The sequence below is a fragment of the Adiantum capillus-veneris genome, chromosome 10, assembly GCF_014529385.1.
Source record: "Adiantum capillus-veneris isolate H3 chromosome 10, ASM1452938v2, whole genome shotgun sequence".
Taxonomy (NCBI): domain Eukaryota; kingdom Viridiplantae; phylum Streptophyta; class Polypodiopsida; order Polypodiales; family Pteridaceae; genus Adiantum; species Adiantum capillus-veneris.
In genome coordinates this window covers 16,673,784-16,695,546 of record NC_140940.1, presented here as the reverse complement: position 1 = coordinate 16,695,546, position 21,763 = coordinate 16,673,784, and the positions used below count along the sequence as shown (strand labels likewise).

The 21,763-nt window shown below is 44.6% G+C and overlaps 1 protein-coding gene across 1 annotated transcript in view; it reads left to right on the top strand.

Annotated features, from left to right (window-relative positions):
* The first annotated feature begins 4,927 nt into the window (after positions 1-4,927).
* HCF244 (NAD(P)-binding Rossmann-fold superfamily protein) overlaps positions 4,928-21,763 on the top strand; it is a 41,114-nt gene continuing 24,278 nt past the window's right edge. The window contains exons 1-2 of the mRNA XM_086521083.1: positions 4,928-5,286; positions 5,615-5,853. Coding sequence (XP_086377209.1) covers positions 5,106-5,286; positions 5,615-5,853 — 420 coding nt within the window. The 5' untranslated portion in view covers positions 4,928-5,105. The remainder of the gene's footprint in view (positions 5,287-5,614; positions 5,854-21,763) is intronic.

Genomic DNA, 21,763 nt, shown 5'->3' with positions numbered 1-21,763 from the left:
TTCATTCTGCGAACGAATCACCAAAGCCTTAAGTACTTCATGACGCAGACCAAGATCTCTGACAAATAAATGAGGTGGGTAAATTTCCTTTCGCAATTTCATTTTTATATTGCTCACATTACTGGCAAGCATAATCAAGTAGTCAATGCACTCTCAAGACGACCAAGAGTGAATGCGGTTTCCATAGCAACTCACAATGATCCATCTTCTATGATAGATTGAGTACGCTATCGATCCCAATTTTAAAGATGTGATGTCAACCCTTGCACCAGGGAAGAAAGAGGAACCATTTACCCTACAAGATGGTTATGGTAATAGGTTATACATTACTAACTCACTACGTGAGAAAGTAATGTATGAATCTCATGCTCCTCCATATGCGGGGCATAGAGGGATTCAAGCTACCCTAAGAGGGATAGAAATGTACTTCTATTGGCCTACCATGAAAGCGAACATACAGGAGTATGTTTCAAAATGTGTGGTTTGCCAAAAGACGAAGTTTGATAGAGGGAAGCAACCTGATTTGCTTCAACCTTTGCCAATCCCTAATTCACCGTGGGAGAGCATATCCATGGATTTTATCTTTGGATTGCCTAAGTCTATCCATAGGAATACGGGAATATGGACAATAGTAGACAGGTTCAACAAACAAGCGTATTTCATACTTGAAAAAAGACTATTAAGGCCCATCAAATGGCAACCCTCTTTATATCACAAATCTTTAAGTACCACGGCCAATGTCAATACTGTCGGATAGAGATCCTAGAATGACCATCAATTTTTGGAAGGGTCTCTTTGAGAATTTAGGTACAAGGCTAAATTTCTCTTCGGCCCATCGCTCGCAAACGGATGGACAAAGTGAGATAGCTAACCTAACAATTTTTGATCTACAAAAAGCTTATGTCACTGAAGTAGATCAAAGGTCCCACTGGGAGAAGTACTTACCTTTAGTGGAGTAATTTTACAATAACACAATACATACATCCACGGGAAAAGCACCTTTTGAGGTAATTGAGGGAAGATAAAAAAGTCCCCTGCTACTTAAGGTACATGGGAAGATCTTCGCTGCAGATGAATATAGCCGCGACCTACAAGAATCTTTCTAAAAGATTAAAGATGCTATATCCATCACACAGCAAAGGCAAAAGGCTGCTGTTAACAAGCACAGAAGAGCCTTGACTTCTTTAAAGAAAATGATTGGGTCTTGCTTAAATTTCCCACGGCTCGGTTAAGGCACACAACGAGCAAGAATCCTACGGGACACCAAAAGTACTATGCTAAACTAGCAAAAAGGTACTATGGCCCCTTTCAGATGCTTAAGCCAATCAATGAGACAGCTTATCAGCTCAAGTTGCCCAACCACTAGCTCATACACAATGCTTTCCATGTGAGCATGTTAAAGCCTTACCAAGGACAGCCACCCCAAGAAGCAACCATAGAAGACCCACTGGAAATTGAAGACCAAGAAGAGGTACTGCAGCCCGAGTCCATTCTCCGACACAAAGACAAGGTATTGAGAGGCGGTAAGATTATCCGACGGTATCTTATTAAGTTTAAGAATTATCCTTTTGAAGATGTTAGATGGATGCCAAGCATACAATTAAAGGCTAACATAAACCTTGTCAATGCTAACAATGATTCCCTAGAGTAAGCAAATGTAAATATGTTTTAAATGATCAATGTTTTTGTCTTATAAGACTCTCTTTTATTTATTGTGCACAAATGTTAAGAAGTATGCATGCTTAGGATCATGCTTGTGGCGACGACGTCTCCCAAACACCAAGTAGAGCTTCTCACTCTTTTATGGAAGATTGATACGAACTAATGCGCAGACATGCTTGCGACAACTAAGTCTCTCAAGCACCAAATGGATTAGTCATCCATTATGGAATGATGTGTCGTAGGGTAACATAGGGATCCTCTACCCGCTAGCAAACGGACTAATGATTAGGCTTTATCTTCTCTATCTCATAGTCGAGGATGACTATGATATCAAGAGAGAGGTAATGTCATAAAACCCTAATATCTACTTTCCCAAATGATTTTCTCATATTAAACTGATCATTTAATATAGGGAGATACCAAGAGGAGCAAAGGCTAGATATTGGAAAGGCTGCCAGACCTGTCTCAACAGGGGATCCAAAAGAGGGGAAATAGGGATCCAGATGGGGATGGTTTGCTAAAGAGCAAAGTGCACCAGTGGAGTTTAAAAGACCCTTAGGTTTAACTCCATTAAAGACTTCCAAAGGCTAAAGTTTCAAATTTTTACTCTAAAAGTCCTAGGCCATGGGAACTACTCTTAGTGACTAAAGTGCTGAAACAAAGTGGCTATAGCGAAAGGACAAAAGAGTGAGCAAGCTGGGAAAGAGACATCACACTCTCTCTCTCTCTCTCTCTCTCTCTCACACACACACACACACACACACACATCAATTTACCTTTCCACAAAGCAAATAAGACACATGTCAAGCATGCAGGAAAACCCCCAATTCTTGCATGAATCCTATTGGATGGACATATATAGAGGTGGACTAATGAGGGCCCAACTAGTGTAAACTAAATTTCTTATTTTATAAATGCTTAAAAAAACAACCAATAAGAATTAGTCTCCCTAAAATACTATTGGACAGTCAAAAGGTCCAATGAGAATTAAGCAGCCCATAGATTTGCTTAATTCCTATTGGCCAGAAGACTAAAAGGTCCAATATGAAGAATTCGGATAATTAAATTAATTATGTGAGATTTTACAAAAAGGGAAAAAGGATGGACACTTGTCACAAGGCTCTTGACTAGGCCTCTCAAATGCTATTGGCTAAACTTTTCATAGGCCAATAGGAAGCCAGCAAGAGTAAAAAGCTTGCTCAAATGCTATTGGCTAAGCTTTTCAAGGGCCAATAGGAAGCCAACATGAGTAAATTGCACTAGGGGTCGACCAAGATGAGAGAGGGGGCTGATTTGTGAAGGCATTATTCCACACACACTCACACAAGCTCATGTACGAAGTAAAGAAGGTCTATCTCCTTCTCAAGCTTTAATGGAAAGCTCTTCATCTACTCCAAGCTTGTGAGAAGGGAGGCCTACACCAACAAAATCTTGGCTTGTGATGCAAATCCAACCAAGAAACAAGCTCCAATGCATGCTCATCTCCTCTACCATGATAATTATTAAGCTATGCTAAGCTATTATGAGTGATTATGTGAGGAGAAATACTTCTTTCTTGTAAGGATACTCCTTCTTCCTCTAGATATACTCTCATACCCTGCTAGCTCTCACCATCTTCGAAGGTGTTTGAGGTCTTGGGTCTGAGACTGTGAGGGAATTGATGTCATGTGTTATCACGTGTAAGTTTGGTGCATGACGCTTCCATCTTCATTGCACCAACGAGTTTTTACCAAGGAACACAAAGAATTGTAATGTACAAAGTCTCTCTTAATGGGAGAAGCTATAATAAAAATGCCTAATGGAGGGGGGATCGATCCATGTAAATCCAGTCCTCAATAGTTGTCAATTGTTCTATTTCTCTCCCTCTTTCAAGTATTGTTATGCCAAACTAATTAGGTGTTATGCTAATGTTGTTATCTCCAACCAAGCACTCTTTTATGCTCATTAGGAACTTGCTCTTAATGGAATGCTCACTATGTTAAGTTATTTTTCGCTATTTACAAGCTATTTAGACCATTAAATGTTACACGTTAGGACTATCTCTCTCTTCCCATGTCAATGGTAAGGCCTAGGCAAGCTTGCAAGTGACTCACCTTATTTTCCTTGTAGGCTTTTTTTTTCTTTTGCAGTTCTACTCACAAATTTGAGTAGTAGATATATTAGCATAATAAAAAAAATCACAACCAACTCGCGATGCTCAATATGATCCATGGCATCACAAAAGCATAACAAGATACTTGATACATCGGCTAGTAGGGAAGCCACACAACTAGGAACACTTGACTCACATCAACATAAACGTGACACTCAATATATAATAGGACACTCCATACATTGGCTAGCATTGAAGCCACTCCGAGACAAACAACTAGGAACACTTCACTTACATCAACATAAACAGACTGAATAAGGAGCCACTCTCAACACTTTGGGAAGTATCACTAGCATCTTGTATGGTTGCCACAGGAGAACCGCCCTCTGCCACTGGGCACGCCCCAACCCACATAGGACCATCGAAGCAACAAACATAAACGAGCTACCGGTTGCAAGAAGGGGGGACCCAGAAGCTCTATCACCAGCCGCTCAAGAGCCATCACCAAAATTAGCACCATCTCGCGAAAAGACTCAGATGAAGACAAGCCTCTGAACCAAGCATCACAAATGATTTCAAATAAACCTCACCAAGGCAAAACCCAACACTCAGATGGACCAAGATAGCATCCAATATGACGAATCTGTAGGATGCCACGGACCAAGACAATGCTATCGCCATCGCAAGATCCTCCTACGCACACCATGTTCCAAGTGCTCCAAAAAATTTGGTCCGCCGTTTCTACTACAACAGGAGTATGGTGGGACGGCCTCCACTGAGGCAAAAATAGGCCAAAGGTTGCACCACTAGATGCCATCAACGAGGGCCGCGACAGGCGGGTCCCCCCCTCCCTAGGCAGCCCTTGTCTCACATGCCACATCAAAAGCCTCGAAAGACGATAACACGACTAGCAACAAGACCTGCTCCGAGCTCGGCATGATGCCATGCCTCCAGACCACCCTCCTAAAGGGTCCCCACCCGGTGAGGCACCACTGCAGCTGTCAAGTGAGAGTGCCAAGCTAAGGTTTGGTGGCTCTGTGTGCGGGCTTCTCTCTTAGGCTAACAAAGCACCATTCCTTGCAAGTATTTTTACCACACCAGACAAATGCATCAATGGAAAGTTGACGTAGGCTACATTTCTCATATTTTTGCGTTATCCACTCTTGAACCGGACAGCCACCCAGTCTTCAAGCGCGCGCGCGCGCACACACACACACATCCGCTCATTTTCATCGGATTCGCAGGCAATTGGAAAGCTTTTCGGTTCGAGGCGCCATTAACATCTAACAGGAGAGCTTTCCATAGCTTTGTTTGTGTGTGTGGCTGCGTGGAAGCGTGCGTGCGTGGGGCTATGGCAGGCCTCATGCTTGCGCAGGCTCCATCTTTTCAAAATCCTTCATCTGCTCCCTCTTCGATTGACAAGCCCGCAGCAGTTTCGCCTGCTGAGATGTCCATTAACTCTGCGTTCTGGGGCTCCTCCATCAAGCTTAACTGCTCTCCTTCCCATGCTCTTTGTAAAGCCTCCAAAGCAGGTACGTCTTAATTAAACGCTCTATTCCTCAGCTACTTTTGAATTGTGGTTGCCTTCGTCGTAGCAAAAATCTGAGCTCACTTGAGCTTATGATAGAGAAGAACTAGAATGCTGGAGTATTATAGCAAACCAACAAAATGTTTCGGCCATGTTACATCCACCTTTTGTGTGTGGCCGAGCTGCAAGATCCGTAAGGACCTCCTTGCAGAAAGTAGTCATGGCAGTACCAGCCTTTGTCGAGTTATTGGAAGTTCTTAGTGGTTATTTAGCCAACAGGTTTTGGACATTGAGAACAGTACCTTATCCACTAGTTTGTGGTTGTTTTTCAGACAGAAGAGCAGCTGGATTATCTGCGAGATGTGATGCCACAAAGGTTATGGCTGCATCTACAGCTATGTCAGGGACGCCTGTAAGGTCTACCAGTATTCTAGTGGTAGGGGCCACTGGGACCTTGGGACGACAAGTGGTGCGCAGAGCATTGGATGAAGGCTATGAAGTCAGGTGCCTTGTGCGCCCCCGACCGGCACCAGCTGACTTTTTGCGCGACTGGGGAGCCACTGTAGTGAATGTAAGCTGTTTATTGTGCTGTTGCTGCAAGCTTCTGAAGGCATGATTGGAATCCTTATTTTCGATGAGTAGTTTAAGTCATTGTTGCAAAATTTGCACATATTCAAGTAGGTGCTCTTATTGCATGCATGCTTTCTTGTGCAGAAGGCCCGTTTTGTCAGCTATGAATGACGTGAGTAGATGACACTTATACATAATGCCATGCAGGGAGATGATGCTCGGCTCTATGTAGTGCACAAATATAGAGAATGACCAGTAGCAACAGTGATATATGAGATGTAGGGGCATTTTCTCATGTGAATTGTTTCTCTATCATCTATTCGTTTATAACTATTTGTAATTTGAAAAACATGATCTGAACTTTAGAGAGTGTTGGAGATTGCTGACACTACTGCTTTGGAATATGCTCATGCGGGATCCAAGATGCAGCATACTTTTTGAGCCAACTTCATGATTGGTTGTGGAAGAAAGTAGGCTGAAGCTGCCAGACGGTCTCTCGGGTGCCCCCCATTCCCCTATACGCAGGGAAGTAACAAGGCACAAGCCACCTGACTTCATAGCCTTCATCCACAATTCTTAAGTCACCCACAACCTCTAAATCTGGGATTTAGCAGTCACTGCCCCTAAGAGAAGGCGCCCTTGGGGCCCATCTCAGGTCAAGTTTGACAAGACCAAATCTGGGACATGCTCTAGACTCAACAAAGAAGGACTAGCATCACATTGCCAGGCAGAGCCTCAAAGAAGCCCCCACGTGATCTAGGCATAAACCAAGGAGATAACCCTTCAAAACCGTAACACTTCTTTGCAGATCCTGGGTGTATGGAAAGTTTAGAGATAGTAGGTAATAATTAGTGCTCCAACGCCTATACACTATACCATGGGACCATTATAATCTGCCATCTCTCTAGATTCATCCAGTCCGTCCTGTACCTCCAAGAGACGGGTGATAGGGAGTGGGCTGTTTTGTGGACATGCCCGGCCAGAGTGACATAGCTTATGTCATGTCAGGCCTTGTTTAGCCCGGGTTTTGGCTCTATCCATGGCCATGTAGTCTCCTGCTATTTGATGGCATTTCTCCCTAGAGGCCTAGGGTCTGTAGTGGCCCACTTCCCACCCCCACCCAGCCTGACATATGTTTGGCTATTCTGGGCTGTTAGGAGGGGCCGGGCAGCTTGTGAATAGGCCTATATATAGGACTGGGGGGGCGGGGCGCGGAGGTGTTTTCTTTTGCATACATTTTAACCCTTCAGGGGGACTCTCTTGGGGCAGCCCTAGGCCAAGGGCAGTCAGCCCTATAGGGAGGCTGACCTACCGTTTTTTGTGTAGCCTTTGCTATCATTGCTGGGCAGCTGGCCTGGCATTCGGGGGGCAGCCAAGGACAGCATGGAGAATCTTCTTCCAGAGCAGCTCCTCATCTTGGGCAATGGGCAGCAAAGTTGTCGCCCTAGTGTTTTCTTCGAAGGGCACTTGTTCATAGCCGATCCATGCATAGTAGAGCATCTATCAATAGATGCAGGCCTAGGAGAGTAGAGATCCTCGGTGCTCGAGGGTAGACTCACACGGTCAGCCTTGAGGCATGTGGCTCTCTCTCTCTCTCTAGATCTGTCTTCGTGCCATGAGGAGATGAAGCACTGTACTACTTAAAGCAAGCTAGGGTTGATACCGATTCTGAGACAAAGTTAGGTCTCGTATACAGCAGCAGATAGTAGTAGCAGTAGCAGGTCTCTATGCCAAGGGTCTATCCACTGAGGCAACGACACATCTATGCTGGACCTCCCGAGTCCCATAGGCACTTGTATATCCGGCTTTGTTATCTGCATGTTTGGTATCCACATGTGTGATTTCTCTTCTCCACCGTTGGCTTGGAAATATATGTGGCATTGCAGGCGTTCTTGTGTTCCAGAGGATCCTAATGGAGTTGAGCTAGATTGAAGTCAAGGTGTCCACCAGATTGGAGGTCAGCCTGTTTCTTCATCGCATCGTTGGCTGCCCTTTCTGACATAGTATTAGAGTCTCAGTGTCACGATCACCTTGATTGCACGATGTAGGCTGATCTGGTGCCATATTTGATTTCGTTTGAGAGAGAAAAAGCTTGCTGTGGTTTCTCTTGCATTTTCTCATATTCGAATTTGGGTTTGAGTTGGGTATGCGGAGGCTATGGATCCTCTGTCAAAGTGCAGTAGAGAGAGAGAGAGAGAGAGAGAGAGAGAGAGAGAGAGAGAGAGAGAGAGAGAGAGAGAGAGAGAGAGAGAGAGAGAGAGAGAGAGAGAGAGAGAGAGAGAGGGGACAAGCCTTGTGGGGCACAACTCTGCAAACTCAAGAGAGTAGAAGGCTTTGCACAAGTGCTACAAGATGCCAAAATGGGGGCGCCTCACCTTCCCATTATAGGGGAGCAACAAAAATGTTAGATCCAACTTTAAAACCTCTAGACCCATAAATATGGGAAAACTAGGAAAATAGGCCAGAGTTACCAGGGAATGCGGGTCTAGGGGGTTGGAACGCCGGAATGGTGTAAAGGGGCAGGGAGGAAGCCTAGAACGTCTCGGTGTCAGACGGGCACCACGTGCCAATAAAAAAGAACAGAGTGAACAGACTTTTAGCACTTCAATAACAACTGAATTGAGAGAGATAGACGACACGCGACACGAAGTGGCGGAATTCCACCCCAGAGAGTATTGGCCCCAAACATTGGCGCCCCTTTCGATATTTCTTTATATTGCATCAACACAATACAAGCCGGTACTCCAGACTCTGCACCTTCTCCAGGAAGCATGCCCGAGAATGAGCCCATGGCCTCATATTTAAAGGCCCTAGGTCCAAAAGCAGTTTACATGAAAAGCCTTCAAACTCTAAAGCATTTGGTCCAAAAGCGATGCCCAAAAGCTGCAAGCGTAATTCACAGAAATCCGTACAACTGCCACGTCAGCAGCGCAAATTGCGCAAATCCGTACAAACTGCCACGTCAGCATGTCAGCGCAATTTTTGGAGCGTCCGTACTGCTGCCACGTCATCAGCTTTGCAAGTCTTTGAGTGTGTGTGTGTGGGTCTTGCTTTATTTTAATCCCTTTATGTCACTTGGGCCCCATCGAACGGGGTCCACTTCTTCTTCTGCTATTGCTTGTTCTTCTTAGGGTTTAGGCCCCTCGGCCGTGATCTACACATTGATTCTGTTCTTCAGTGACTTGACACGTCAACAGTTTGTAACATCCCTCCTTCTTGAAAGAAAGTAATTGCCGTGAGTACAACATATCTGCAAAACAACTCAAGTTAGCTCACAAATTTCTGAGGGTCATTCCGAGGGACAATCAGAAGGACAATCAATTTGCTCTTTTTTTTTTGTTAAGGAGCTGGCTTCTCCTTCCGGCTCTTTTGATCAAGGAGTTGGCTTCTCCTTTCGTCCACATCGAAACTCTTGATATTCCGGTGTAGTAAAATTAGCTATCACACCCAGACCGCACTGATCTTCCACAGGTGTCTTGATGCACTGAAATTACATACCCAGGCAATCTCATCCAATTAGGAATATTCAGTAGTTGCCACATCACTATGCAACACAAATGCCCACATATGAATGTTACAAGACATAAGAAACATAAAGTCGCGAATGAACACTCCTCCCGCAAATAACCAACTCGATCCGGGCCATGAGCTGTTCAACGACTCCCTCATCTCTCCTCCTGCAAATAACTTAAAAAGGTCCGGGCCATGAGATACAGAGGCCTTTTACAACCAAACGCCCCTAGACTGCAGCTTGTGTCGTTTGGAGGTGCTAAGAGTAAGGGCTGCTCAAACTTCTTAATACTCCCCCCGTAAATAACCATCCAGGTCCGAGCCATGAGTAAAAACGACACTTTTTAATCATTCAATACTCCCCTCGCAAATAACCACAAGGGTCTGGGCCATGAGTATGAACAAGCATTCTCAAACATCATTTCTCAGTACTCCACCCAAGAGTAAAATCACCAATCATTGAAATCAGTATTAAAACTAGAGTCAGACAATTCAAATCGGCACCAAGACATGTCTAAAACAGATACCCTCCATTTCAAACAAATTTCAAACAATACTTTTGCAAACAAAGTTCAAAAGTATCTAACTATAAAACAACTAGATAGTTCATTTAGGGTTTTGTTCGGACAACCGAACTTTGAGGACGGTTGGCTTGCCCTTCTGCATCACGGTGATGGTTCGGTTCCAAACCTGGAGAGTTGCATCATTCTTGTCATGTCAAGGCATACCCAAGAGAACGTCACAATTGCCCAATTTCATAATGCGCCGTGATAATCTTGGATAGTCACTAGAAGACCACCAATGAGCGGTACCACTTTCTAAGTTTTCCCTATGGCTAGCTCAGCTTCTTAACTTCAATTTCTCCACCCTTTGCATCATAATCAAAGTCCATCTGCTTCAAGAATTTTGGATGGATGAAGTTCTTTGTAGCTCTTGGGTCAAAGAAAATTAGGGCTTTCAAACTGTTGAATTTTCCATATGCTTGACACAATTTATTTGTACTTTTGAGGCGTATGCCATAGATGTGAGGTACTAGTCCAATGGCCGGTTTAGCTCGTTTGGCTAGAGATGGTCCTTGGATTCTGTCGACCGTTGGCGCGGGCGTCGGCTCCGTTGGTCTGCCAGTGCGTTGGGGACAATAGAAATAGTTATCTCCTGTTTGAAGGCATCCAAAACATTAGCCTTCTTGTAGTAAGGTATCTTGTTGTTGAGGTGTCAAACGAGGCCTTTGCGGTTGGCTTTCTCGAGACTCTTGAGAATTTGTTCTTTGTTGGCGAGAGTTGTGGTTAGTGGGCGGAGGTTCTTGTGTGGTAAACTCTAGCTTTCCCTTCATCAGTTTGTAGCCTACTGCGGCATGGTCCATAAGCTCTTGCATGGTAAAGACTTGCTTGGAAAGACAATATTCTTGCAATGGTGATGGTAGTCCAATGGTGTAGCGCTCGCATTGGTTCTCCAAGGAAATGTCCTTAAAGAAGGACATCGGAAGGTACACGTCGAGAAACCTTTGGTTATAGTCGTCCATGGTTTTGGTGGCAAGCATTTTCAAGTTGCCCTACTCTACCAAAATCCGGACTTCAAACATAGAAGTCATGTAACGTGCAAAAACTGTCTTGAAAGCTTGCGAGGTCCTTGGAGCATGCGGTTGTGTCGCGATTGAACTCCACCATTGCATAGCATTATCTTTAAGAAATCCTACTGCTCGACTGCTCGAGAAATCTTGGATTCTTCTGTATAGTTCCCCAAAGCATAGATGTTGTTGAATTGCTGTAGGAACTGCAATGCTTTCTTCCGATCTTTCACCCTGGAAAAAGTGAAAAATTTGACTATCGTGCCACCATCCTAAAAATCTTTGGGTTGGTTAGGCGCATATCCCGGGTATGGATAATAAGGGTATCCATATGGGCTTTAATTATTGTAGCTTGGTGGCGGCGGTGGTGGTGGAGGTGGGGGCAATGGCGGTGGCAAAGGTGGTTGCACTGGATCAGGGTCAGATGGTTGCACCATATTCCTGAAGACACTCTCGTGATCGGAACAGACGGCTGAGAAGGTTGGCGGTTGCAAGCTCTCTTACTTTCTGGTGCCAGAGGAGGAGGTACCACTTGGGGCATCAGAGGGGGTGACATGTAGTTCAAAAATTGTTGAAAACTTTGGAGCATCGGAAGATTCTGCAAGGATGCTGCGAAAGAATGTCGTGAAGCTCGTCGAGTAGAAAGTGCAAATATTCTGCTGAATCCATGAATGCCATGTCTTGGGTTCTTTATGGCTTATGCCATGTAAGACAGAGCGATGAAGACGGGAGCGCGCGTGATGTCACAGGACGGGCACCACGTGCCAATAGAAAAGAACAGACTGAATAGACTTTTAGCACTTCAACAACAACTAAATAGAGAGAGAGAGAGACGACACGCGACACGGAGTGGCGAAATTCCACCCCAAAGAGTATTGGCCCCAAACCTTAGCGTCCCTTTCGGTATTTCTTTATATTGCATCAACTCAGTACAAGCCGGTACTCCAAACTCTGCACCTTCTCTAGGAAGCATGCTAGAGAATGAGCCCTTAGCACTTATTTAAAGGCCCTTGGTCTATGAAAAGCAGTTTACATGAAAAGCCTTCAAACTCAAAAGCTTTTGGTCCAAAAGCAATGCCAAAAAGCTGCCAGTGTAAATCACGGAATTCCGTACAACTGTCGGCGCCAAACACTGAAATCCGTACGGCCAGCCACGTCAGCACTGTCCGTGTGATTTTCAAAAACTGCCACGTCATCAACTGCGGGTCCTGCTTTATTTTAATTCTTTATGTCACTCGGGGCCCCATCGGACGGGGTCCCCATAAGTTGGTAGGACTTCTTCTTCTGTTACTTGCTCTTCTTAGGGTTTAGGCCTCTCGGCCGACATCTGTAAGTTGGCTCCGTTCTTCAGGCCTTGAGACGTCAACAATTTGTGACATCCCTCTGTCACGTGACACATCCAACCCTATGTGTCCGTGGACAAGCTACAACACGACCAGGGTTCAGTTCAGTCAAGTCAGCCTAGAATAGGAAGTGATCTGGCACTTTTGTGAGTCTGTGCACAGATTGTGCATGTCCAGACACTTAGATTAGATGCATATCCTCTGGTTGCACACATCATTACCATTAGATTCCCATCACATCCCATTAGTAGCATTTTTACAGTGCATAGACCTATTTTCCCTAGTTTTGACATTTTTCACTTATTATTTTTAAGTGACTTTTGTTGGAAAGTAGGTAGGGCAATTTTGCTAAGTTTTTATGAATAAAAACCTAGCGCTAGCACTTTTTGGCAGAAGAGGCAGTAGGAGCACCTTGCTCAACAGGCAACTTCTCAGCAAGACCAACCCCCGTGACAATCTGGCGTTTTCTCTCAACAGAAGGCCTAGCGTTTTTGCACCAGATCAGCCAGCGTTTTTGCACTTGCAGATTCCCGGCGACAGTAGACAGTAGATCAGCCCTAGCGTTAGCAGATTCCCACAGCAACATAGCAGATTTCCTTGCAAGGTCAGTTTTCAGCCCTAGCGTTTTTGGTTTGCAGTCCAACCTCAACGTTTTTGCAAACCTTTGCGACAAGACCAACAAAAAGACCAGCGTTTTCAATTTTCAGCACTCAAGCATTAGAGTAGAACCCACGAACCTCGCAGATTTCACCTTCCTGTAGTAGTAGATCCTCGCCGCACGGTGAAATCCATCAAGGTTTACAGTTTCAGCCCAGAAAACGCAGATTTCAGCAATCTACGTTTTCAACGCGTCGTCGTCACATTGTCGTCATTGACATAGAGTTAGAATTCAACAGATAAAGATTTGCAGATTTCAGCCCTTAGAGTTTTCAGATTTCAGCCCGTCTCGTCATGGTCCTCATCGTGGTCGACATCGTCGGCAAGTCCAAGCATTGTAGAGATTTGTGCAATCATAAGTAGACCGCTCTCGCCATAGAGAGTGGGGCCTTCGGAGGAGGATTTGACAACATTCTGGTGTCGTATTCTCTTCTCTCTCTATCTCTCAGTCTCATGCGCTTCCATTCACAGTGTCCATTCACTTTGTTTGTGTCCATTGCACTCTCTCACTAGAGGAACGGAAGGCTCTCCCTTCCGTAAGTAAAAGGAACCTTGAGCACAGTTCGGAGCACTCATCTTGAGCAAAATTCAACATTCACTTCCGCTGCACCTTACATTGGTATCAGAGCTTTGGCAGTGTTCTGTATCACTCAAGGAAAGAACCACAAGAATCACAATTTTTTTTTGGCTTGTTGCGGTCGCACGTAACCCAAGTCCTCTTGGGCGTGTCGATTCCTAATCGTGTTTTTGAAGAGTGACAGGAAACCCAAGAAAGAAGGGCTTATCCAGCCTCCCCTTGTGCCTCTTTTCACTCATTGAGAGCAGACCGTGCACTTAGCGGTCGGCCAATCGATGTGAGGTGGGAAAAAGCAACCTTGGTGTGAGTGCAAGGCCGCCAAGGGGTGCGCCCGCGGAAAAGAGAAGAACTCGGGTGAAGAGAAGATCCTTCTCGAACACAGATTGCAAGCGAAAGAAGAACCCCAAGAACCTCAAGACCCTTAAGAACCCAAGAACCGAAGTTCCTCGTGAACTTAAGAACCCAAGAACCCAAGACCCAAGACTTTAGTGGATGGTCATCACTCAAAGCGGAATGGATACTTCGCTTAGAGGTGATGAGCATGAGAGAAGCGAAAAAGAATTTTTCCCACCAAGAGGTTTTTCCGACCCTTTCCCATCTACGTCAAGGATTGCACTAACTCCTATGGAGATTTTAGACCAGATGTTTATGGAAAGGAAGTTAGAATGCGAAGCACGAACAACAGAAAGAATGGCAGAAATTGATCGTCAGTACCAAGACAGAATGGCAGCCATAACGTGTGAGCGTGAGCAAGCACGCTTGGCAGCCAAAGTAAGACAAGCAGAATTTGATCGCGAGAACAAAGCAAGACAAGAAAAGGGCGACCAACACATGAAAGTGTTGTGGCGACTTTTTTCTATTGTGCAGGTGCAGTTTGCACAGAATCAGGAAAAGGAGACTCTCTTAGTCTCTTCTTCTCCCAAGCATGACACACAGGATTTGCATGATGATAAGCATGATAATGATGAGCATGATGATCAAGATGTGATTTCTCACAAGCATGATGAGTTGCACGAAGAAGACGTGATTGTTCATAAGGATGATGTGTTAGTTGATGCTTTTTCTAGCGAAGCTAACTTCATTGCAGATTTGATCAATCATGAAGAACCGATCTTGGCTCTCGAACCTAGGTCCCAAGAACCCCCTCAGGAAGAACCAGTCTTGGCTCTCGAGCCTAGGTCCAAAGAACCCTCACAGGAAGTACTATGTGTTCGCATGATTAGTCAGCACGCATTGTTCGAGTGTTTCATTCGTTATCGTTTCCTGTATTTTAGTCAACGTCTTTATGTGATCTCATTTCCTAGGCATGACATATTGTATGTTGAGCATGTTCTACTCATGAATGAGCACGAATGTATGGGGATTGTTCATGAAAAGCTGAAAAGTATGCATTCAAGGAAGTTACATTTCATGTCTCTTCCTTGGCACGACGCAGTTGCAGAAAGAGGACATGAAAGTATGAGCACCAAGCATGGGCATTTCTGTTGTGAATTGCCACAATTGATTGATTTAGATCAGCAAGCCAAGATTCGATCTCATGGTTTGCGTGTGTGTGGTGAACGGTTTGGCACTCCATCTATTTCTTCATCTACATTGCATGCATAGTCTTTTAGGAAGACAAGATTTTTTCGAGTCACTTTACATGGAATAGGTATGTTCATGTTTTTGTGTTAAGGGTGGTTTCAAGAATTTTCAGCCATAGAGTGGGCCGGAGAAGAGTCCCTTCGAGGATTCCGGATGCTATTGGCGGTCTCCCTCGACGCCATACAGTTTGGTATGAGTACCTCACTTTGAAAAGGAGGGGATGTCACGTGACACATCCAACCCTATGTGTCCGTGGACAAGCTACAACACGACCAGGGTTCAGTTCAGTCAAGTCAGCCTAGAATAGGAAGTGATCTGGCACTTTTGTGAGTCTGTGCACAGACTGTGCATGTCCAGACACTTGGATTAGATGCATATCCTCTGGTTGCACACATCATTACCATCAGATTCCCATCAGATCCCATTAGTAGCATTTTTATAGTGCATAGACCTATTTTCCTTAGTTTTGACATTTTTCACTTATTATTTTTAAGTGACTTTTGTTGGAAAGTAGGTAGGGCAATTTTGCTAAGTTTTTATGAATAAAAACCTAGCGCTAGCACTTTTTGGCAGAAGAGGCAGTAGGAGCACCTTGCTCAACAGGCAACTTCTCAGCAAGACCAACCCCCGCGACAATCTGGCGTTTTCTCTCAACAGAAGGCCTAGCGTTTTTGCACCAGATCAGCCAGCGTTTTTGCACTTGCAGATTCCCGGCGACAGTAGACAACAGATCAGCCCTAGCGTTAGCAGATTCCCACAGCAACATAGCAGATTTCCTTGCAAGGTCAGTTTTCAGCCCTAGCGTTTTTGGTTTGCAGTCCAACCTCAGCGTTTTTGCAAACCTTTGCGACAAGACCAACAAAAAGACCAGCATTTTCAATTTTCAGCACTCAAGCATTAGAGTAGAACCCACGAACCTCGCATATTTCACCTTCCTGCAGTAGTAGATCCTCGCCGCACGGTGAAATCCATCAAGGTTTACAGTTTCAGCCCGGAAAACGCAGATTTCAGCAATCTGCGTTTTCAACGCGTCGTCCTCGCATTGTTGTCATCGACATAGAGTCAGAATTCAGCAGATAAAGAATTGCAGATTTTAGCCCTTAGAGTTTTTAGATTTCAGCCCTTCTTGTCGTTGTCCTCATCGTCGTCGACATCGTCGCCAAGTCCAAGCATTGTTGAGATTTGTGCAATGATAAGTAGACCGCTCTCGCCATGGAGAGTGGGGCCTTCGGAGGAGGGTTTGACAACATTCTGGTGTCGTATTCTCTTCTCTCTCTATCTCTCAGTCTCATGCACTTCCATTCACAGTGTCCATTCACTTTGTTTGTGTCCATTGCACTCTCTCACTAAAGGAACGGAAGGCTCTCCCTTCCGTAAGTAAAAGGAACCTTGAGCACAGTTCGGAGCACTCATCTTGAGCAAAGTTCAACATTTACTTCCGTTGCACCTTACACCCTCCTTCTTGAAAGAAAGTAATCGTCCGCGACTACAGCATATCTGCAAAACAACTCAAGTTAGCTCAAAATTTTTCCGAAGGACAATCAGTTTGCTATTTTTTTCTTTTTGTTAAGGAGTTGACTTCTCTTTTCGGCGCTTTTGATCAAGGAGTTGGCTTCTCCTTTCGACGCTTTTGATCAAGGAGTTGGCTTCTCCTTTCGTCCAGTTCGGAACTCTTGATATGCTGGGGTAGTAAAATTAGCCATCACACCCAGACCGCTTTGATCTTCCACAGGTGTCTTGATGCACTAAAATTACATACCCATGCAATCTCATCCAATTAGGAATATTCAGTGGTTGGCACATCACAATGCAACACAAATGCTCACATATGCATGTTGCAAGATACAACAAACAGCGCCGTTGAGCACTGCCCCGAGACAAAAGGTACGTGGTATGACATTGGCCTGCGTCGTTGCGAGGTTTTCAAACATACAACGAAACGCTCCCCAGGCATCGGTTTGCATCGTTTTGAGGTTCAAACAATACCAAAACAGTATTTCTCACTTCTCCACCTGGGAGTAAAATCACCAATCGTTGAAACCAGTATTTAAAACTAGAGTCAAACAATTCAAATCGGCACCAAGACAGGTTTAAAACAGATAGCATCCATTTTAAACAAATTTCAAACAATACTTTCTCAAACAATGTTTAAAAGCATCTAACTAAAAAACAAGTAGAGAGGTCATTCAGGGCTTTGTTTGGACAACCGAACTTTGCGGACAACTGGCTTGCCCTTCTGCATCACGGTGATGGTTCGGTTCCGGACCTGGAGAGTTGCAATATTCTTGTCGTGCCTGGGCATGCCCAAGAGAATGTCGCAATTGCCCAACTTCATAATGTGGAAATCGGCTTTTCCATGATAATCTTGTATAGTCACTGGAAGTGCACCAATGAGCGGTACCACTTTCTGAGTTTGCCTCGTGGCTAGCTCAAATTCAATTTCTCCACCCTCTGCATCATAATCAAAGTGCATCTGCTTCAAGAATTCTGGATGGATGAAGTTCTCCATAGCTCCGGGGTCAAAGAAAATAAGGGCTTTCAAGCTGTTGACTTTTCCATAAGCTCTGCATAATTCATTAAAACTCTCGAGGTGTATATGTAAGGTGCAGGGGAATGACTGTTGTATTTTCTCCTGATTAGTGATCTTTATTGCTCAAGGTTCCTTTTAGTTCTTAGGGAAAGAGAGAGCTTTCCGTCTTATGGAGAGTGCTATGATCACGAACAAAGTGAGTGGATATTGTGCGTGCAAGTGAATGAGACTGAGAGAAGGAGAGAGAAGAGATACAACACCCGAGAGGTTGTAAAACCCTCCTCTGAAGACCCCACTCTCGTCGGCGAGAGTGGTCTACTTTGATTGCACAAAGGTGTACAATGCGAATGCAATGGACTGATGCAATGGGACTATGCCGATGACGACGACGATTTGATGGCTGAAATCTGAGATCTTCTAATTGCTGAATTCGGGGACTGTTTCGGTGGCTGAAAATGACTGTTTTGGCTGCGTTTGCTTGGGCTAAAGTTGTGGGACTTCTGCAATCGACTGGGGGCTGATCTGCTACTGTTCCATATGCTGAAAATCTGCGTTTTTAGGCTGCAAACCAAAAACGCTGACCTGCTGTCCTAGCGTTAGTGATTTGCTGAGCTTCTACTGCCGAATGGCTGGAACAAGAAACGCTAGGGCTGATATGCATCTGCTGATGAAAAACGCTACCAAGGCTGATGTTTGCTCTGCTGAATTCAATGAAGAAAACGCTGAACCTGCTGCTGATGCTAGCGTTAGTAAAAGGCTGAAATCGCTGATGATAGTCAGGAGAAAAATGCTAGACCTTGATGCTTTCCAGCGATGCTACATGCTGGGGGAAAACCGCCAAGAAAGGGAAGCTTCTATGGCGATGGCTGCTATTGAGGATGGAAATTTCCTGGCGAGGATGGAGTCCAAAAACGTTGGGGGTGCTGGGGGGTACTGCTGAGAAGTTGTCTGTTGAGCGGGAAGCTCTTGCTGCCTCTTTTTCCAGGAAGTGCTAACTTGGGTTTGCTTATATATTAACTTAGCAAAATTGCCCTACCTACTTTTGTTGGAAAGTCACTTAAAAATAATAAGTGAAAATACCAATAAATAGGAAAATAGGCTAAATGCACTGGAAAATTTCCCTAACTGATGCTAATGGATTCTTATGGGAATTCCGATGATCATGCTGTGTGCAATCGGAGGATATGTATCTATGCTAAGTGACTGGGCATGCACGGTCTACGAATAGACTCACAAAAGTGTTAGATCACTGCTAATCTAACTTGACTGGACTTGACGGAAACCGTGCTATGGTGCAGCTTGTTCACGGACACATAGGGTTGGGATGTGTCACGTGACATCCCCTACTTTTCAAAGTGAGGTAATGGTACCGAACTGTATGGCGTCGAGGGAGATCGCCAACAGCATCTGGAATCCTGGAAGGGGCTCTTCGCCGGCCCACTCTGATATGTGGGTCGTGCGGTACTTGAACTTCATAAAGGTCTGCAACGCTTGCTTCTATGGGCCGCGCCGAAAGCGAATCAAAGTCTTCTGTGGCTCTTTTGATGCTTCAACTTCGTTGAGTATCCTGCTTCTTTCGTCTTCAAGAATCTCCATGGCTGAAAATTCCTGAAACCATCTCCAACACAAAACCATGAACATACCCATTCCATGTAAAGTGAAGGAAAAAATTCTTGTCTTCGCTAAAGACTGTGTATGCAATGTAGATGAACATAGAGACGGAGTGACAACCCGTCCATCAAACACATGCAAACAATGAGATTGAATCTTTTCTGTTTGATCAAAATCAATCAACTGTGGCAAATCACAATGGAAATGCCCATGCTTGGTGCTCATACTATCATGTGCTCTGTCTACAATTGGGTCATGCCAAGGAAGAGACATGGAATGTGACTTCCTGACATACAAACTTTTCAACTTTTCATGAACAATCCGTATACATTCGTGCTCATCCACGAGAGAAACGTGCTCAACATACAATATGTCATGCCTAGGAAAAGGGATCACATAACGATGCTGACTAAAATACAGGAAACCGTCACGAATGAAACACTCGTACAATGCGTGCGTATCAATTATGCGAACACATAATCCTTCCTGTGAGGGCTCTTTGGACCAAGGCTCGAGAGCCTAGATCGCTTCTTCTTGAATGATCGAATCGTATTGTGGGGGTTCTTTGGACCTCGACTCGAAAGCCAAGATCGATCCTTCGTGATTGATCGAATCTGTAACGAGGTTAGCTTCGCTAGAAAAAGCATTCACTAATACCTCATCCTTGTGAACAATCACATCATCTTCATGCAATTCATCATGCTTGTGAGAAATCACATCTTGATCATGCAAAACATCATGCTTGTCATTGTCATCCAAATCATTATACAAATCATTGGCATCCAAATCATCATGCTTATCATTGTCATCCCAATCATCATGCAAATCATTATCATTCAATTCATCATGCTTCTCATGATCATGCAAATCCTGTGTGTCATGCTTGGGAGAAGAAGAGATTGAGAGAATCTCCTTATCCCGAATCCTTTCAATCTTGTCCTGCATATTAGCAATGAGAGATGGAGAAGGATCAATGTCCTCTCCATGAATGACAATAGGAGAATCACTGTCGACATTGAGAGTTATAGTGTTAGCCGAAAATTTCATGAGAGCGTCATTATCACGAAACCATCGAATGCCCAAAATCATCACATCCTGAGAGAGGAGAAACAAGAAATCTTCGAGTGAAGGTAGTCTGTTGAATTGCAAACAACACATCAAGGCATTCCTTGGTGATGAGAGCGTCCATACCGGGACGAAAGCCAGAGACCTCGATAGGAGATCTCGGACTAACTTCGAGGCGGGCTCTCTCAACAAGAGAGGAACTGATCACATCATGCATACTACCTGGGTCAAACAATATGACAAAACGGTGCCCCGACATGCGACCATAACATTTAATGAGAAAATCATCAATGGGAGGGTCCTGAGAAACTTTGGGCACAATCGTGTTATCATTCATTGCATTGACAGATGTAGTGGGTGCTGTGGTTTCTTTAGATTCATTCGATTCAAGCTTAGGACACGTTCTTTTTATGTGACCCTTAATGTGACAATGAAAACAACGACTTTCCTTAGAATAAGTGCTTTGTTCTTCTGACGTGATGTATCCTCCTACAATTCCTTGTGCTACCTTTTCATCTGGAGTAAGCTTAGGTTTAGCAGTTGTGTTAGCCTTACCCTTAGATTCATTGGAAGAATTCTTTGATGAGAGACTGTTGGAAGATTGGTTAGAAGAGTTATCATTCTTACCATTCTTACCGTTCTTACCGTTCTGCGGGTTCTGAGAAGTCTGCGAGGTACTGGTGGAAGTCTTGTTCTCCTTAGGCTTTCCCTTGTTGTGCTTCATCTCCTGTGCGAGAACAATCGCTACCGCCTTGTTGAGATCGATTGGATCGAATACCTCGACATCGTACTTGATATACTCGTCCAATCCAAAGAGAAAAGCCTCTTTGCGCTCATCATCCGACATGCGTAATTGGGTACCTAGCTGCAAAACACGATTAGAAAAAGACATAGCCGGCATACCATTTTTCTTGAGAGCGCGCTAGTCGTCCTTCAATCGTGCCAAGTACTGAGGTGGCATAAACCGCGCCTTGAGCTTGTCTTGGAAATCAGCCCAACTAAAAGAGGGGCGTAAAATCGTCGGCTGCCTCAAGGTGCGCGGCTAGCTGTGCCTCTTGCCATGCGTGGTACCAATTGATGGCATCACCGGCAAGGTACATAGCTGCCGTCAAAACTTTGCTATTTCCTGTCTTCTTAGTTGTCGCAAAATAAGCATCAAATTGATGCAACCAAGAATGAATAACTGTAGCATCCATCTTACCGTCATACTTACTGAAAGTCAACTTTTGTGTAACTGGATGATTGGAATCCGCGTCGTGGCTTGCGCCACTTGACGAACTCCCACGATCTTTGGGTGGTTCGGTCTTCGAGGCTAGGATATGGGAAATAAATTCTTGATGACAAATCTCCCTTTGAGCCTCTCGTTCATCGCGCTCGCGTTCGAAAGCAAGTCGATTTTCTTCTTGTTTTGCGGCAAGAGCAAGGCGATTTTCTTCTTGTCTATCCATCATGGCCATCATCTGCTTG